Consider the following 19,289-nt stretch of genomic DNA (forward strand, 5'->3'; position numbering starts at 1 on the left):
CCTCCGATCCTCGCTCCACCCCAGCCACGCCTTTTGGACTTGGTCCTCGTCTCTAGCCCCGCCCCCGAGCCTCGCCCCAGCCCCGCCTTCTGGACTTGGGTCCGATCTCTGGCTCCGCCCCTGAGCCTTGTCCAACTCCAGCCACGCCTTCCAGGCTTGGTCCTCGTCTCTAGCGCCGCCTCCGATCCTCGCCCCACCCCAGCCACGCCTTCCGGACTTGGTACTCGTCTCTAGCCCCGCCCCGGGCGGTGCCCCGCTCCAGCCTCGCCTTCCGGGATTGGTCCTGGTCTCTAGCCCCGCCTCCGATCCTTACCCCACCCCAGCCACGCCTTCCGGACTTGGTCCTCGTCTCTAGCTCCGCCCCCGAGCTTCGCCTCACTCCAGCCCCGCCTTGCGGACTTGGTCTTAGTTCCCAGCAGCGGCCAAATCACGCCTCAGCCACGTCCCGCAAGACTCTCACTGCCTCAGTCACGCTTTCCAGTCTGGTTTCTGGTCCCCATCCGCGGCTGGTCCGGCCCTGGGACCCAATCACTGGCCAGAGAGAGGAAAGTCAGATTTCTCGACCGGCTACGGGAAAGTCGCGGCCGCCGCCCTGTCAGCCGCCTCGGCGCCCCCGGGGGGGACCCCCTCAGGTCTCCTTAACCGGAAGCGGAAGTGCGTGTCGGCGGGATCATGGCGACTTTGGTCGAACTGCCGGACTCAGTCCTGCTCGAGATCTTCTCTTACCTCCCGGTACGGGACCGGATCCGCATCTCCAGGTGCGGCCCCGCCTCCGGGGGGCAAGGGCCGGGCGGAGGGCGCACCTGGCACCTGGAGATGCGATGTGGCCTGGGACTGGGGTCGTTCTAACCGCGCGTCCCCTCCCCCAGGGTCTGTCACCGCTGGAAGAGGCTGGTGGACGACCGGTGGCTGTGGCGACATGTCGACCTGACGCTCTACACGGTACGCACGGCTGGCCAGGCGGGCCTGGGCCGCGGTCGCGGTGCCCGGACCGCAAAGACCACCTCTCCCACCCTGGGACAGTATGTCGGTACCCGGGCTGGGGATTTAGAGCCAGGTGGTCCTGGGCCTATCTCGACATCATCGCCTACCTGCTCCTCTTCGACCTCAGGGCCTCAATTTCCCCATCCTTGCAATGGGGATAAAGGACAGTACCTGCCTCACGGGGCTATTGTGGGACTTCACTGAGATCATGCAGGGAAAGGGCTTAGAACAGTCTGACACATATTTATCATTCGATAAATGCTAATATATGACTATGTTATCAACTTTTTGTTTTGTTTTTGAGACGGGGGTCTCGCTCTGCTGCTCAGGCTGGAGTGCAGTGGTGCGATTTTAGCCTCGACCTCCCAAGCTCAAGCGATCCTCTCACGTCAGCCTCTTGAGTAGCTGGGACCACAGGCGCTCGCCACTACATCCGCTAATCTTTTATTTTTTGTGGAGACAGAGTCTCACTATGTTGGCCAGGCTGGTCTCTAACTCCTGGGCTCAAGTGATCCTCCCAACTTACCCTCCCAAAGTGCTCAGATTACAGGCATGAGCCACTGCAACTGGCCCACCCAAAACATTTATAGATATATTTGTTACCCTTTTTGAAACTATTTTGATAGATAACTGCTATTATAAAGTGGATTTGCACCCTTCCTTTTATGTTACTTCATATGTGTGTGTCCATAAACAATTATAGTATTAGTAATGTATTTCTAAACTTCAGGTAATGCTGTTCTACTATTTAGATAGTATTCTACTTTTAGACTGTTTTACTGTATATATCCATCTGTAACTCCGTTTAATACAGTATTGCTTTTGAGGTTCTTTTTTTAAGGACAGTCTTGCTATGTTGCTCAGGATAGTCTCGAACTCCTGGACTCAAGTTGTCCCCCAACCTCAAGTCTCCCAGAGTGCTAGGGTTACAGGTGTGAGCCACAGCGCCTGGCCTGATATTATGAAACTTAGAGTATTCTCAGTTGTTGGTTTTGCGAGGAAAAGTTGATTCATCCATTGGTTTTGTGTGCATTTATGCTCTGCAGTTTATCTTTCTGTAATTTATTTTTTTGAGATGGATCTCAGTCTTTCACCCAGGCTGGGGTGCAGTGGCTAAATGATAGCACACTGCAACCTCAACCTCCGGGGCTCAAGCGATCTTCCTGCCTCAGCCTCCTGAGAAGATTCATTAGAACATGTTTCTTTCTCTCTTGGTTCATGATATGGTTTGGCTGTGTCCCCAACCAAATCTCAACTTCTCAATTTCTAAGCAGCAAAGCATTCAAGAGGTGACTTGGGTACTATTAAAAATACTCAGTTTTATAAGGGAAGCAGAGCTGAACAGTTCGGAAATTCGTAGCCTGACTATGTGACAGAAAAGAAAACCCCATTTTCTAGGGAGAAATTCAAGCCAGCTGTAGGAATTTACATAAGTAGCAAGGAGTCTAATGGACTATAGGGAAATGTCTCCAGGCCATGTCAGAGACCTTCATGGCATCCCCTCCCATCTCGGGCCTGGAAGCCCAGGAGGGAAAAGTGGTTTCCTGGGCCAGGCCCAGGGTCCCCATGCTGCATGCACCTTGGGACTTGGTGCCCTGTGTCCTAGCCGCTCCAGCTGTGGCTGAAAGGGGCCAATGTATAACTCAGGCTGTGGCTTCAGAGGGTGGAAGCCCCAAGTCTTGGCAACTTCGACGTGATCTTGAGCCTGCTGGTGCACAGAAGCCAAGAACTGAGGTTCAGGGCCCTGCACAGTGGCTCACGCCTATAATCCCAGCACTTTGGGATGCCAAGGCAGGCGGATCACTTGAGATCAAGAGTTTGAGACCAGCCTGGCCAACATGGTGAAACTCCATCTCCACTAAATATACAACAAATGTGTGGTGGCACATGCTTGTAATCCCAGCTACTTGGGAGGCTGAGGCAGGAGAATCGCTTGAACCCGGGAGGCAGAGGTTGCAGTGACTCAAGATTACGCCATTACATTCCAGCCTGGGTAACAAGAGCAAAACTCCATCTCAAAAAAAAAAAAAGAATTGAAGTTTGGGAACCTCCGCCTAGATTTCAGAAGATGTATGAAAACGCCTGGATGTCCAGGCAAAAGTTTGATACAGGGGTGGGGCCCTCATGGAGAGCCTCTGCTAGGGCAGTGTGGAAGGGAAATGTGGGGTCAGAGCCCCCACACAGAGTCCCTACTGGGGCACTGCCTAGTGGAGCTGTGAGAAGAGGGCCACTGTCCTCCAGATTCCACAATGGTAGATCCACCCACAGCTTGCACCATGCACCTGGAAAAGCTTCAGACACTCAACGCCAGCCTGTGAAAGCAGCTGGGAGGGAGGCTGTACCCTGTAAAGCCACAAGGGGCGGAGCTGCCCAAGACCATGGGAACTCACCTCTTCCATCAGTGTGACCTGGATGTGAGACCTGGAATCAAAGGAGACCATTTTGGAGCTTTAAAATTTGACTTTCCCACTGGATTTCAGACTTGCATGGGCCCTGTAACCCCTTTGTTTTGGCCAGTTTCTCCCATTTGTAATTGCTGCATTTACCCAATACCTGTACCCCCATTGTATCTAGGAAGTAATTAGCTAGCTTTTGATTTTACAGGCTCATAGGTGGAAGGGGCTTGCCTTGTCTCAGATGAGACTTTGGATTGTGGACTTTTGGGTTAATGCTGAAATGAGTTAAGACTTTGGAAGACTGTTGGGAAAGCATGATTGGTTGTGAAATGTGAGGACATGAGACTTGGAGGGGCCATGGGTGGAATGGTATGGTTTGGCTGTGTCCCCACCCAAATCTCAACTTGAATTGTATTTCCCAGAATTCCCATATGTTGTGAGAGGGACCCAGGGGAAGATAATTGAATCATGGGGGCTGGTCTTTCACATGCTATTCTTAATTTTCTTTTTTTTTTTATTTTTTATTTTTTTTGAGATGGAGTCTTGCTCTGTTGCCAGGCTGGAGTGCTGTGGCACGATCTTGGCTCACTGCAACCTCTGCCTCCTGGGTTCAAGTAATCCCCCTGCCTCAGCTTCCTGAGTAGCTGGGACTACAGGCATGTGCCACCACATCAAGCTAGTTTTTTGTATTTTTAAAATTATTTATTTTTCTTTGAGACAGAATCTTGCTCTGTCACCAGGCTGGAGTGCGGTTGTGCAATCTCGGCTCACTGGAACCTCTGCCTCCCGTGTTCAAGCAATTATCCTGCCTCAGCCTCTCAAGTAGCTGGGACTACAGGTGCGTGCCACCACGCTCGGCTAATTTTTTTTGTATTTTAGTAGAGACGGGGTTTCGTCATGTTGGCCAGGATGGTCCCAATCTCCTGACCTCGTGATCTGCCCGCACCGGCCTTCCAAAGCGCTGGGATTACAGGCATGAGCCACTGCACCTGGCCTTCTTTCTCATTTTCTCTTGCCACCGCCACGTAAGAAGTGCCTTTCGCCTCCCGCCATGATTTTGAGGGCTGTCCAGCCATGTGGAACTGTAAGTCTAATTAAACCTCTTTTTCTTCCCAGTTTCAGGTATGTTTTTATCAGCAGCATGAAAATAGACTAATACAGTTTGTATTACACGGGTTTACATATGCATGTATAAAAGGCAAATGCAAGCATGCTTTCTTAAGGATTGATAATAAGCTATTTTCTTTCAGTGAATGGAAGAGCTTTTTGGCCGGGCGTGGTGGCTCATGCCTGTAATCCCAGCACTTTGGGAGGCTGAGGCGAGCAGATCACTTGAGATCGGGTGTTTGAGACCAGCCTGACCTACATGGAGAAATCCCATCGCTACTAAAAATACAAAATTAAGGCCAGGCGTGTGGCCATGCTTATAATCTCAGCACTTTGGGAGGCCATGGTGGTTGGATCACGAGGTCAGGAGATCAAGACCATCCTGGCTAACATGGTGAAACCCCATCTCTACTAAAAATACAAAAGAAAGCGTAGCCGGGTGTGGTGGCACACGCCTGTAGTACCAGCTACTCGGGAGGTTGAGGCAGGAGAATTGCTTGAACCTGGGAGGCGGAGGTTGCAGTGAGCTGAGATCACACCACTGCACTCCAGCCTGGGCAACAGAGAGAGACTCCGTCTCAAAAAAAAAAAAAAAAAAAAACAAAATTAGCATGGTGGCACATGCCTGTAATCCCAGCTACTCAGGAGGCTGAGGCCGGAGAATCGCTTGAACCCAGAAGGCGGAGGTTGTGGTGACCGAGATTGTGCCACTGCACCCCAGCTTGAGCAACAAGAGCAAAACTCCGGCTCAAAAAAAAAGAGAAGAAAAGAAACACCTTTGTAAGCACACATGAAGAATATGTTATTAGACAATTTTTCTTTTTCCATTAGGCCCTATGATGTCAAGTAGAGAAATCCAGCAATAAAAGGCAGATGTAAGCATGCTAATTTTTTCTTTTTAAGATAAAATGTACTTATAATGAAATGCCCAGTGCTATCAATTATGTATGCTTTTTATTTTCTACTAAGTCTAACTTCCCAGGGTTGATTTTTGCAGCTTCCACTCTACCAGGCTGTGGTTTTCTTTTTTTTTTTTTTTTTTGAGACGGAGTTTCGCTTTTGTTGCCCAGGCTGATACAATGGCAAAATCTGGGCTCATCGCAACCTTTGCCTCCCAGGTTCAAGAGATTCTCTTGCCTCAGCCTCCCAAGTAGCTGGGATTACAGGCGCGTGTCACCATGCCCAGCTAATTTTGTATTTTTAGTAGAGACAGGGTTTTTCCATGTTGGTGAGGCTGGTCTTGAACTCCTGATCTTGGGTGATCCGCCTGCCTCAACCTCACAAAGTTCTGGGATTACAGGCTTGAGCCACCGCTCCTGGCCATGATTTTTTTTTTTTTTTTTTTTTTTTTGAGACGGAGTCTCGCTCTGTCGCCCAGGCTGGAGTGTAGTGGCTGGATCTCAGCTCACTGCAAGCTCCGCCTCCTGGGTTTACGCCATTCTCCTGCCTCAGCCTCCCGAGTAGCTGGGACTACAGGCGCCCGCCACCTCGCCCGGCTAGTTTTTTGTATTTTTTAGTAGAGACAGGGTTTCACTGTGTTAGCCAGGATGGTCTCGATCTCCTGACCTCGTGATCCGCCCGTCTCGGCCTCCCAAAGTGCTGGGATTACAGGCTTGAGCCATCGCGCCCGGCCTTTTTTTTTTTTTTTTTTTTTTTTTTTTTGAGACAGCGTCTCACCCTGTCACCCAGGCAGGAGTGCAGTGGCATGATCTCAGTTCACTGCAGCCTCCACCTCCCAGAGCTGGTTCTCATGCCTTCGCCTCCTAAGTAACTGGGACTACAGGTCCCTGCCACCTTGCCCAACTATTATTTTTATTTTTATTTTTTTTGTTTATGTTTTGAGGCAGAGTTTCACTCTTGTCACCTAGGCTGGAGTGCACTGGTGCAATATCGGCTCACTACAACCTCTGCCTCCTGGGTTCAATCAATTCTCCTGCCTCAGCCTCCCAAGTGGCTGGGAATACAGACGCCCACCACCACGCCCAGCTAATTTTTGTATTTTTAGTAGAAACGGGGTTTCACCATTTTGGCCAGGCTGGTCTCAAACTCCTGACCTCAAGTGATCCACCCGCCTCAGCCTTCCAAATTGCTGAGATTGGCCGGGCGCGGTGGCTCAAGCCTGTAATCCCAGCACTTTGGGAGGCCGAGACGGGTGGATCACGAGGTCAGGAGATCGAGACCATCCTGGCTAACACGGTGAAACCCCGTCTCTACTAAAAAAATACAAAAAATTAGCCGGGCGATGTGGCGGGCGCCTGTAGTCCCAGCTACTCGGGAGGCTGAGGCGAGAGAATGGCATAAACCCGGGAGGCGGAGCTTGCAGTGAGCTGAGATCCGGCCACTGCACTCCAGCCTGGGCGACAGAGCGAGACTCCGTCTCAAAAAAAAAAAAAAAAACAAATTGCTGAGATTATAGGCATGAGCCACCATGCCTGGCTTTTAAAAAATTTTAGTAGAGACAGACCTAATTTACTCCGGGTAGTTTTCGCCTTTTAAAATTTTATTCTGTGTTGCTTATTTCTACTGGAGGTGATCATTAAGAAACAGGTAAAATGTCAATCAGTTGTTTTGCTCTCTTTCTTAGTCCAGAAAAATGGTAAGAATCTATTGCTAAAGATAGATTCTGTTAGTATCTTTTCCCCCCAGCAGATTTATCCTTTTTTTTTTCTTTTTTTTGAGACGGAGTCTCACTCTATCACTCAGTCTGGATTGCAGTGGCGCGATCTCAGCTCACTGCAACCTCTGTCTCCTGGGTTCGAGCGATTCTCTTGCCTCAGCCTCCTGAATAGCTGGGATTACAGGCACTCACCACCACGTCCAGCTAATTTTTGTATTTTTAGTAGAGACATGGTTTCACCATGTTGGCCAGGCTGATCTTAAACTCCTGACCTCAAATGATCTACCCACCTCGGCCTCCCAAAGTGCTTGGATTACAGGCATGAGCCAGCGCGCCCGGCCCCCACCAGATTTATTCTAAGTGGCCGAGTGCAGTGGCTCATGACTGTAGACCCAGCACTTTGAGGGGCTGAGATGGGATGATCGCTTGAATCCAGGAGTTGGAGACCAGCCCAGGCAACGTAGCAAAACCTCGTCTCTACTAAAAATCACAAAAATTAGCTGGGCATGTGTCAGAAGTCCCAGCCACTTGGGAAGCTGAAGTGGGAGAATCACTTGAGCCTAGGAGGTCCAGGCTGCAGTGAGCCATTATCTCACCACTGCACTCTAGCCTGGGTGACAGAGCAAGACCCTGTCTCAAAAAAAAAAAGATCTGTTCAAAGCCCTAGCAGGCAAGATGGTGCACTCAAACCGTCTTGTTGAACCTGGGGAGGTTGAACCTGGGGAGGAGATTGGCTAGGGAAGGGCAGAAGCAGGGCACCAGAATCCCCCACCCTGGGGATGTGTGTCTCCAGCCCAGCAGGGGCCTTGGAAACTCCATACCTCTCACTGTGTCACCCCAATCCCTGGCTCTTACAGATGCGACCTAAAGTCATGTGGCACCTCCTTCGAAGGTACATGGCATCCCGGCTCCATTCCCTGAGGATGGGTGGCTACCTGTTCTCTGGCTCCCAGGCCCCCCAGTTGTCCCCTGCTCTGTTGAGAGCCCTGGGCCAGAAATGCCCCAACCTGAAGCGCCTCTGCCTGCACGTGGCCGACCTGAGCATGGTGCCCATCACCAGCCTGCCCAGCACCCTGAGGACCCTGGAGCTGCACAGCTGCGAGATCTCTATGGCTTGGCTCCACAAGCAGCAGGACCCCACCGTGCTGCCCCTGCTCGAATGCATCGTGCTGGACCGCGTCCCCGCCTTCCGCGATGAGCACCTGCAGGGCCTGACGCGCTTCCGGGCCTTGCGCTCGCTGGTGCTGGGTGGCACCTACCGTGTGACCGAGACAGGGCTGGATGCTGGCCTGCAGGAGCTCAGCTATCTGCAGAGGCTCGAGGTGCTGGGCTGCACCCTGTCTGCTGACAGCACCCTGCTGGCTATCAGCCGCCACCTCCGAGATGTGCGCAAGATCCGGCTGACCGTGAGGGGCCTCTCTGCCCCTGGCCTGGCTGTCCTGGAGGGAATGCCAGCCCTGGAGAGTCTGTGCCTGCAGGGTCCCCTCATCACCCCAGAAATGCCCTCCCCCACTGAAATCCTCTCCTCCTGCCTCACTATGCCCAAGCTCAGAGTCCTTGAGCTGCAGGGGCTGGGCTGGGAGGGTCAGGAGGCAGAGAAGATCCTGTGTAAGGGGCTGCCCCACTGTATGGTCATCGTCAGGGCCTGCCCCAAAGAGTCTATGGACTGGTGGATGTAACTACTCCACCTGTCCCTGGGAGCCATCCTAGCTTTCATCGTTGAGCCCCAGACCCTCTGAGCAGCACCCTGAAGAGGGTGGATAATCAGACTTGAGGAAATTGAAAGCCCCAGGTTGAGAGAACAGAGGCCTAGGGACCTCCAAACCATTGGAATCACTATTTGCCAGCTGTGTGGCCTTGGTCATATCATCAGCCTCTGGGAAGCCTAGTTCCCACATCTGGAAATAAGGATGATCATAGCTACCTCATGGTTACATTGCAAAGCCTTACTCTAAAAGCTCCCAGCCTCCAGAGGCTCTCGATGAAGAGTCACCTTCATGGTCGTCCTCAGGAACAGGACGGATGAAGAAGGGGTGAGGTTAAGACTTAGGGGCACCCAAGGGGCTGAGCCCCCTTATGAGTACCCAAGAAGGACTGTCTATGCATGCACACCCACAAGCCTATATCCCATTTGTATACCTACACGCACGCAAGAGACCCGGAGAGATAGGCAATGCAGACTCGCTATTCAATGATTGATATGCTCATAAAAGCTCTCAGTTCTATTTTCTGTATTTTGTATGCTGTATTTTCCAAGACATATTATTTTGCTATTAAAGAAAAAAATCATTTTTTTTTCCCAAGAAGTATTCACTTTATTCATTCAACCAATGTTTCTTGAGCTTCTACTATTTTGCAGGCACTATTTTAGGTTCTGGGAAACTGGGCCACAACAATGAACAAAACTGACAAGACCCTGCCCTCATAGATCTCATAGAGGAGAAGACAGGACAACAAACAGGTAAACCAATCCATGTTCTAATTTTTTGGGGCAGGGACAGAGTCTCACTCTGTCAACCCAGGCTGGAGTGCAATGGTGTGATCTCGGCTCACTGCACCCTCCACCTCCTGGGTTCAAGTGATTCTCCTGCCTCAGCCTCCTGAGTAGCTGGGATTATAGGCACCTGCCACTATGCCTAGATAATTTTTTGTATTTTTAGTAGAGATGGGGTTTCACCATGTTGGTCAGGCTGATCTCAAACTCCTGACCTCATGATCTGCCTGCCTTGGCCTCCCAAAGTGCTGGCATTACAGGTGTGAGCCACTGTGCCCGGCCACCATGTCATAATTTTGGAGCCTGTGAACCAATACACCAAGGTCATGTGATGGAACCACACTTGCATGGTTAAGTGAGGGCCTCTGCTGAGATCTGAGAGGTGAAGAGAAAGCAAAAGTCAGAAGAGCTAGGGGAAAAGAGGGAAGGCCAGCACTGCTGAGAATGAACTTGGCATTTTCCAGAAACAGAAAGAAGGTTGTGTGGCAGAATGATCAGGGGGAAGAGCTGTCTAAAGTGAGGTCAGGGCCAGGCATGGTGGCTCACATGTGTAATTGCCCAGCACTTTGGGAGGCTGAGGTGGGTGGATCACTTGAGCCCAGGAGTTCAAGGCCAACCTGGGACATCTGAGGGAGGCAAATCACTTTGAGTTCAGGAATTCGAGACCAGCTTGGTGAAACACTATTTCTACAGAAAAAATTAGCCAGGTGTGGTGGTGTGCATCTACCCAGCTACTCCCTGGTTTCCCAACTATTCAAGAGGCTGAGGTGGGAGGATTGCTTAAGCCTGGGACTCGGAGGTTGCAGTGAGCTGTGATCACCACTGCACTCCAGCCTGGGTGACAGGGTGAGACCCTGGTCTCAAAAAAAATAAATAAACAAAAGGAGATAATGGGAACAGGAGTGGGCAGGGCCTCGCAGGTGGCTCAGGCTTTAGGGGTTTAGTAAATAACAACTCCTTTTCCTGCCTTTTGAGTCTGAACCACTTGAAAAATGCAGGTGTCAGATTGTAATCGTGAGCGCCCACCCCTGAGATGAGCGTTGCTGTGTGTGGCTAAGCCCTGGCTCTGTGGGTTCCCTGCCGGCTTAGCAGGCCAGGATACCTCTTCTGGTACTTAGAGCCAGGTTGGAGAAGAGGGCTGAGCTGGGTACACTTGGTTTCTTATTCCAAACTCACCCATCAGAGAAGAGCCGGAGGTGTTCCTCCCATGCTCTTCCCACTCAGAGTTGCAGTAGAAATTCCTTCTCTCTCTCTTTTTTTTTTTTTTGAAATTGAGTCTCACTCTGTCGCCCAGGCTGGAGTACAGTGGCGCAATCTCATCTCACTGCAACCTCCGCCTCCCGAGATCAAGAGATTCTCCTGCCTCAGCCTCCTAAGTAGGTGGTATTACAGGCATGCACCACTGTGCCCGACTAATTTTTGTATTTTTAGTAGAGTCGGAGTTTCACCATATTGGTCAGGCTGGTCTCAAACTCCTGACCTTGTGATCTGCCCGCCTCAGCATCCCAAAGTGCTGGGATTACAGGTATGAACCACCACACCCAACTTTTTTTTTTTTTTTTTAATAGAGATGGTGCCAGGCACAGTGTGTCCCATGCCTGTAATCCCAGCACTTTGGGACACCAAGGCGGGAGGATCATCTGAGGTCAGGAGTTGGAGACCAGACTGGCCAACATGGTGAAACCCTGTCTCTACCAAAACTACAAAGATTAACTGGACCTAGTGGCACATGCCTATAATCCCAGCTACTCAGGAGGCTGAGGCAGGAGAATCGCTTGAACCAGGGAGGCGGAGGTTGCAGTGAGCGGAGATGGCACCCAGGCTGGGTGACAGAGTGAGACTCCGTCTCAAAGAAAAAAGAAGGAAAATAAATACATTGATTTGGTCTGGAATGGCAGGATAGCTCAAACCAGGGGCTGGGGTGGAGTGGGGGTGGGACTTCCAGTTTATAGGGAGCTTAAAACTTTTTTTTTTTCTTTTTTTTTTTTGAGAGGAGGGTTTGAGGTTGCGAAGATCCACGTTCTTTTTTTTTTTTTTTTTTTTTTTTCAGATGGAGTCTTGCTCTTGTTGCCCAGCCTGGAGTGCAATGGCACCGTCTCGGCTCACTGCAACCTCTGCCTCCCGGGTTCAAGCGATTCTCCTGCCTCAGCCTACCAAATAGCTGGGATTACAGGCGCCAGCCACCACGTCCAGCTAATTTTTTTTTTTTTTCTTTTGAGACAGAGTTTCGCTCTTATTGCCCAGGCTGAAGTGCAATGCTGGGATCTCGGCTCACCACAACCTCTGTCTCCTGGTTCAAGGAATTCTCCTGCCTCAGCCTCCTGAGTAGCTAGCATTACAGGTGTGCACCACCACACCGGCTAATTTTGTATAGTAGAGATGGGGTTTCTCCACGTTCATCAGGCTGGTCTGGAACTCCCGACCTCAGGTGATCCGCCCGTCTCAGCCTCCCAAAGTGCTGGGCTTACAGGCGTGAGCCACCATGCCTGGCTAATTTTTGTATTTTTTTTTTTCTTTTCCGGAGATGCAGTCTCGTTCTGTCGCCCAGGCTGGAGTGCAGTGGTACAACCTCAGCTCACTGCAACCGCAGCCTCTGGGGTTCAAGCAATTCTCCTACCTCAGCCTCCTGAGTAGCTAGGATTACAGGCGTGTGCCACCACACCCGGCTAATTTTTGTATTTTTAGTAGAGACAGGGTTTCACCATGTTGGCCAGGCGGGAGACCCAAGTTCTTATTTCCAGAGGAAGCCTTCAGGTACTACACTTTAGAGAGAGTAAGTTGTAAAATGTTAATCAGACAGACCTGGGGGCGTGGCCTCGCATGAAGACCAGCCCTAGAAGGCGGGGCTGGGAGACTGCGATCACCCAGTGGGTCCTGTTGAGGGGGCTTCAGGCAGAGTGGGCGGAGCAAAGGAAAGGGCTCAGGATTGGGGGCGGGACTTGGGCGGGTCCTTCATTCTGGTTGGCCAAGCCTCTGTATGTCCCAAATAAAAGTCTCTGCCGGCCGGGCGCGGTGGCTCAAGCCTGTAATCCCAGCACTTTGGGAGGCCGAGACGGGCGGATCACGAGGTCAGGAGATCGAGACCATCCTGGCTAATACGGTGAAACCCTGTCTCTACTTAAAAATACAAAAAACTGGCCGGGCGACGAGGCGGGCGCCTATAGTCCCAGCTACTCGGGAGGCTGAGGCAGGAGAATGGCATAAACCCGGGAGGCGGAGCTTGCAGTGAGCTGAGATCCGGCCACTGCACTCCAGCCTGGTGGCAGAGCAAGACTCCGTCTCAAAAAAAAAAAAAAAAAAAAAAAAGTCTCTGCCTTCCCGAGAACCTATTATAATAAAACACCACATTTCCAGAGGTATCTGCCAGTCCACAGAGTGAATCACGCTTCCATTCATCCCGTTTCTTCTATAGGCCCTTGAAGAGAGTTTAAAATTTTCTTCTTAAATCGGTTGTATCTTTCGGTGAGGTTAACTCCTACAGATTATGTATAAATACATTTAGTTTTTTTTGCTTTTTTTTTCCCAACCAATGGTTATTGAGGAGTTCTGAGAGATGAGAAACGTGCTCTGATTTAAATCACAAATGTAGGCTGGGCGCAGTCGCTCACACCTGTAATCCTGGCACTTTGGGAGGTTGAGGCAGGATTCTTTGAGCCCAGGGGTTCTAGACGAGCCTCACCAACATAGGCCCAGGGGTTCTAGACGAGCCTCACCAACATAGGCCCAGGGGTTCTAGACGAGCCTCACCAACATAGGGAGACCCTGTCTCTATGAAGAATTAAAATTAAAAAAAGAAATAACCCAGGTGCGGTGGCTCACGCCCGTAATCCCAGCATTTTGGGATGTCAAAGCGGGTGGATCACCTGAGGTCAGGAGTTCGAGAGCAGCCTGACCAACATGGTGAAACACACTTCTACTAAAAATACAAAAAAATTGGCGGGCGCGGTGGCTCATACGGGGCCATGAGAACAACTAAACATTTTGGCTTTTACTATGAGTGCAACACAAAGTCATGGAAGGGTGTGAGCTACTGCAGCAATAATTATCTGATATATATATAATATATATATATTTTTTTTTTTTTTTTTTTTTTTTTGAGGCAGAGTCTTGCTCTGTTGCCCGGACTGGAGTGCAGTGGCCGGATCTCAGCTCACTGCAAGCTCCGCCTCCCGGTTTACACCATTCTCCTGCCTCAGCCTCCCCAGTAGCTGGGACTACAGGCGCCCACCACCTCGCCTGGCTAGTTTTTTTATTTCTTATTTTTAGTAGAGACGGGGTTTCACCGTGTTAGCTAGGATGGTCTCGATCTCCTGACCTCGTGATCCGCCCGTCTTGGCCTCCCAAAGTGCTGGGATTACAGGCTTGAGCCACCGCGCCCGGCCTATCTGATGTATATTTTAAGAATATCTGTCTGTCATTTGTACAACTCTTGGGAATCAAAGGGAGAATCAGGGAGCATAACTGGAAAGTTAAGGCAATAATCCCGATGAGAAGAAAGTGGTTTGGAAAGTTGGTAGCAGGGGAGAACAGAGGGATTATGGTGTGGTCTGAGGCTAAAGTGAAGGTAGATCCAAGAGCTATCTGCTGATGGATTTTCTTTCTTTTTTTCTTTTTCTTTTTTTTTTTAGAGACAGTCTCACTCTATCACCTAGACTGGTGTGCAGTGGCACAGTCATAGGTCACTGCAGCCTGGAACTCCTGGACTCAAGTGATTCTTCCACCTCAGCCTCCTGAATAGCTGGGACTACAGGTGCCCGCCACCACATGCAGCTTTTTTTTTCTTCTTTTTCTTCTTTTTGTAGAGATGGGATGTCACTATGTTGCTCAAGCTTGTCTCTAACTCCTGGCCTCAACCAATCCTCAAAGTGCTGGTATTATAGGCATGAGTTACCAAGCTTGTAAGCACCTAACTGCCTAGAGCTGATTTGCCAATACAGGAAATTGCAACAGAGAAAGTTTCATTCATGCAGAGCCAGCTAGCCATATAGGAGACCAAAGTTTTACTATTATTCAGATTAGCCTCCCTGAAAACTCTGGGATCAGGGGGTTCGTTTGTTTATTTTGAGGCAGAGTTTCGCTCCTGTCACCCAAGCTGGAGTGCAATGGCACAATCTTGGCTCACAGCAACCTCTGCCTCCTGGGTTCAAGCGATTATCCTGCCTCAGCCTCCCAAGTAGCTGGGATTACAGGTGGCCGCCACCACACCCGGCTAATTTTTGTATTTTTTTAGTAGAGATGGGGTTTCACCATGTTGGCCAGGCTGGTCTTGAACACCTGACCTGAGGTGATCCACCTTCCTTGGCCTCCCAGTGTGCTGGAATTACAGGCGTGATCTACCACACCTAGCCTGGGATAGTGGTTTTTGAGAATAATTTGGTGGGTAGGGAGTCTGAAAGTGGGAAGTGCTGATTGGCAGAGTCTGAGATGAAATCATAGGGAGTGGAAGCTGTCCTGTTGCTCTGAGTCAGTTCCTGGGTGGGAACCACAAGACCAGATGAGCCGGTTTATCCATCTAGGTGGCCTCAACTTGTGCATCAAAACACAGGGTCTGCAAAATATCTCAAGCACTGATTTTTTTTTTTTTTTTTTTTTTTTTTTGAGGCGGAGTCTCGCTCTGTCGCCCAGGCTGGAGTGCAGTGGCCGGATCTCAGCTCACTGCAAGCTCCGCCTCCCGGGTTTACGCCATTCTCCTGCCTCAGCCTCCCGAGTAGCTGGGACTACAGGCGCCCGCCACCTCGCCCGGCTAGTTTTTGTATTTTTAGTAGAGACGGGGTTTCACTGTATTAGCCAGGAGGGTCTCAGTCTCCCGACCTCATGATCCGCCCGTCTTGGCCTCCCAAAGTGCTGGGATTACAGGCTTGAGCCACCGCGCCTGGCCTAGCACTGATTTTAAATTTTGCAATAGTGATTTTATCCCCAGGAGCAATTTGGGGAGGTCCAGAATATTGCACCCTCCAGCTGCATGACTCCTAAACCATAATTTCTTATCTGTGACTAATGTGTTAGTCCTGCAAAGGCAGTCCAGTCTCCACGGAAAAGGAGGTTTGTTTTGGGAAAGCATTGTTATTGTTTTTGTTTCAAAGTTAAACTATAAACTAAGTTCATCTCAAAGTTAGTTTGGCCTACATCCAGGAATGAACAAGGACAGTGTGGAGGTTAGAAGCAAATTGGGGCCGGGCGCGGTGGCTCAAGCCTGTAATCCCAGCACTTTGGGAGGCCGAGGCGGGCGGATCACGAGGTCAGGAGATCGAGACCATCCTGGCTAACATGGTGAAACCCCGTCTCTACTAAAAAAATACAAAAAACTAGCCGGGTGAGGTGGCGGGCGCCTGTAGTCCCAGCTACTCGGGAGGCTGAGGCAGGAGAATGGCGTAAACCCAGGAGACAGAGCTTGCAGTGAGCTGAGATTTGGCCACTGCACTCCAGCCTGGGCGACAGAGCGAGACTCCATCTCAAAAAAAAAAAAAGAAGCAAATTGGAGTTGGTCAGATCTCTTTCCCTGTAATCATTTTCTCAGTTATAATTTTTGCAAAAGTGTTTTCAAGCCTAGCACCCAGGGCTCTTAAGAAAGACATTCGGCCAGGCACAGTGGCTCATGCCTGTAATCCCAGCACTTTGGGAGGCTGAGGTGGGCGGATCACGAGGTCAGCAGATCGAGACCATCCTGGCTAACACAATGAAACCCCATCTCTACCAAAAAAAATACAAAAGACGCCAGGCCGCCAGGCGCGGTGGCTCATGCCTCTAATCCCCGCACTTTGGGAGGCCGAGGCGGGTGGATCACGAGGTCAGGAGATCAAGACCATCCTGGCTAACACGGTGAAACCCCGTCTCTACTAAAAAATACAGAAAAAACTAGCCGGGCGAGGTGGCGGGCGCCTGTAGTCCCAGCTACTCGGGAGGCTGAGGCAGGAGAATGGCGTAAACCCGGGAGGCGGAGCTTGCAGTGAGCTGAGATCCGGCCAGTGCACTCCAGCCTGGGCGACAGAGCGAAACTCCGTCTCAAAAAAAAAAAAAAAAAAAAAAAGGCACTCAGGCCGTGCCTGGTGGCTCATGCCTGTAATCCCAGCACTTTGGGAGGCCGAGATGGGCAGATCACATGAGGTCAGGAGTTTGAGACCAGCCTGGCCAACATGGTGAAACTCCATCTCTATTAAAAATAAAAAATTAGGCCGGGCGCGGTGGCTCAAGCCTGTAATTCCAGCACTTTGGGAGGCCGAGACGGGTGGATCACGAGGTCAGGAGATCGAGACCATGCTGGCTAACACGGTGAAACCCCGTCTCTACTAAAAAATACAAAAAACTAGCCGGGCGAGGTGGTGGGCGCCTGTAATCCCAGCTACTCAGGAGGCTGAGGCAGGAGAATGGCGTGAACCCGGGAGGCGGAGTTTGCAGTGAGCTGAGATCCGGCCACTGCGCTCCAGCCTGGGCGACAGAGCCAGACTCAGTCTCAAAAAATAAAAATAAAAATAAAAATAAGGCCGGGCGTGGTGGCTCAAGCCTGTAATCCCAGCACTTTGGGAGGCCGAGACGGGCGGATCACGAGGTCAGGAGATCGAGACCATCCTGGCTAACACGGTGAAACCCTGTCTCTACTAAAAAATACAAAAAATTAGCCGGGCGAGATGGCGGGCGCCTGTAGTCCCAGCTACTCGGGAGGCTGAGGCGAGAGAATGGCGTAAACCGGGAGGCGGAGCTTGCAGTGAGCTGAGATCCGGCCACTGCACTCCAGCCTGGGCGACAGAGCGAGACTCCGTCTCAAAAAAAAAAATAAATAAATAAATAAATAAATAAAAATAAAATAAAAATAAAAATAAAAAATAAAAAAAAAAAATTAGCCAGGTGTGGTGGCCACGGTCCTGTAATCCCAGCTACTCGGGAGGCTGAAGCAGGAGAATCACTGGAAACCGGAGGTGGAGGTGCAGTGAGCGAGATCGCGCCACCGCACTCCAGCTGGGCGACAGAGCCAGACTCTGTCTCAAAAAAAAAAAAAAGAAGCCGGGCGCGGTGGCTCAAGCCTGTAATCCCAGCACTTTGGAGGCCGAGACGGGCGGATCACAAGGTCAGGAGATCGAGACCATCCTGGCTAGACGGTGAAACCCGTCTCTACTAAAGAATACAAAAAACTAGGGGTGTGGTGGTGGGCACCTGTAGTCCCAGTTACTTGGGAGGCTGAGGCAGGAGAATGGCGTAAACCCGGGAGGAGGAGCTTGCAGTGAGCTGAGATCGCACCACTTGCACTCAGCCTGGGGCAGAGCGAGACTCTGTCAAAACAACAAAAAAAAAAAAAAAAGAATAGGCGTGGTGGCAGGTGCATGTAGTCCCAACTACTTGGGAGGCTGATGCAGGAGAATCGCTTGAACCTGGGAGGCCGGGGTTGCAGTGAGCCGATATCGTGCCACTGCACTCCAGCCTGTGTGATAGAGCCAGACTCCGTCTCAAAAAAAAAAAAAAGGCCGGGCGCGGTGGCTCAAGCCTGTAATCCCAGCACTTTGGGAGGCTGAGACGGGCGGATCACGAGGTCAGGAGATCGAGACCATCCTGGCTAACACGGTGATGAAACCCCGTCTCTACTAAAAAATACAGAAAAAACTAGCCGGGCGAGGTGGCGGGCGCCTGTAGTCCCAGCTACTCGGGAGGCTGAGGCAGGAGAATGGCGTAAACCGGGAGGCGGAGCTTGCAGTGAGCTGAGATCCGGCCAGTGCACTCCAGCCTGGGCGACAGAGCGAAACTCCGTCTCAAAAAAAAAAAAAAAAAAAAAAGGCCTCAGGCCGTGCTGGTGGCTCATGCCTGTATCCCAGCACTTTGGGAGGCCGAGATGGGCAGATCACATGAGGTCAGGAGTTTGAGACCAGCCTGGCCAACATGGTGAAACTCCATCTCTATTTAAAATAAAAAATTAGGAGGGCGGCGCGGTGGCTCAAGCCTGTAATTCCAGCACTTTGGGAGGCCGAGCGGGTGGATCACGAGGTCAGGAGATCGAGACCATGCTGGCTAACACGGTGAAACCCCGCTCTTACTAAAAAATACAAAAAACTAGCCGGGCGAGGTGGTGGGCGCCTGTAATCCCAGCTACTCAGGAGGCTGAGGCAGGAGAATGGCGTTGAACCGGGAGGCGGAGTTTGCAGTGAGCTGAGACGGCCACTGCGCTCCAGCCTGGGCGACAGAGCAGACTCAGTCTCAAAAAATAAAAATAAAAATAAAAATAAGGCCGGGCGTGGTGGTCAAGCCTGTAATCCCAGCACTTTGGGAGGCCGAGGCGGGCGGATCACGAGGTCAGGAGATCGAGACCATCCTGGCTAACACGGTGAAACCCGTCTCTACTAAAAAAATACAAAAAATTAGCCGGGCGAGATGGCGGGCGCCTGTAGTCACGTACTTGGGAGGCTGATGCAGGAGAATGGCGTAAACCCGGGAGGCGGAGCTTGCAGTGAGCTGAGATCGCACCACTTGCACTCCAGCCTGGGCAGAGCGAGACTCTGTCTCAAAACAAACAAAAAAAAAAGAATAGGCGTGGTGGCAGGTGCATGTAGTCCCAACTACTTGGGAGGCTGATGCAGGAGAATCGCTTGAACATGGGAGGCCGGGGTTGCAGTGAGCCGATATCGGCCACTGCACTCCACCTGTGTGATAGAGCCAGACTCGCTCAAAAAAAAAAAAAAAGGCAGGGCGCGGTGGCTCAAGCCTGTAA

The 19,289-nt window shown here is 50.9% G+C and overlaps 1 protein-coding gene across 4 annotated transcripts; it reads left to right on the top strand.

The window, feature by feature from the left end:
• Positions 1-315: 315 nt before the first annotated feature.
• On the top strand, positions 316-9,410 carry FBXL12 (F-box and leucine rich repeat protein 12). 4 transcript variants are annotated; one of them, XM_033199062.1, is made up of 4 exons: positions 316-758; positions 870-942; positions 5,319-5,362; positions 7,962-9,410. In XM_033199062.1, the coding sequence occupies exon 4, from the start codon at positions 7,962-7,964 to the stop codon at positions 8,781-8,783; it is 822 nt and encodes a 273-aa protein (XP_033054953.1). In that variant the 5' UTR covers positions 316-758; positions 870-942; positions 5,319-5,362; the 3' UTR covers positions 8,784-9,410. The 4 variants fall into 4 exon arrangements, with proteins under 4 accessions (XP_033054953.1, XP_033054955.1, XP_033054952.1 ...); XM_033199064.1 differs by having other exon boundaries at positions 316-732; XM_033199061.1 differs by lacking the exon at positions 5,319-5,362 and having other exon boundaries at positions 318-758.
• Positions 9,411-19,289: the final 9,879 nt, after the last annotated feature.

The sequence above is a fragment of the Trachypithecus francoisi genome, unplaced genomic scaffold (assembly GCF_009764315.1).
Source record: "Trachypithecus francoisi isolate TF-2019V2 unplaced genomic scaffold, Tfra_2.0 Lachesis_group5, whole genome shotgun sequence".
Lineage (NCBI taxonomy): Eukaryota > Metazoa > Chordata > Mammalia > Primates > Cercopithecidae > Trachypithecus > Trachypithecus francoisi.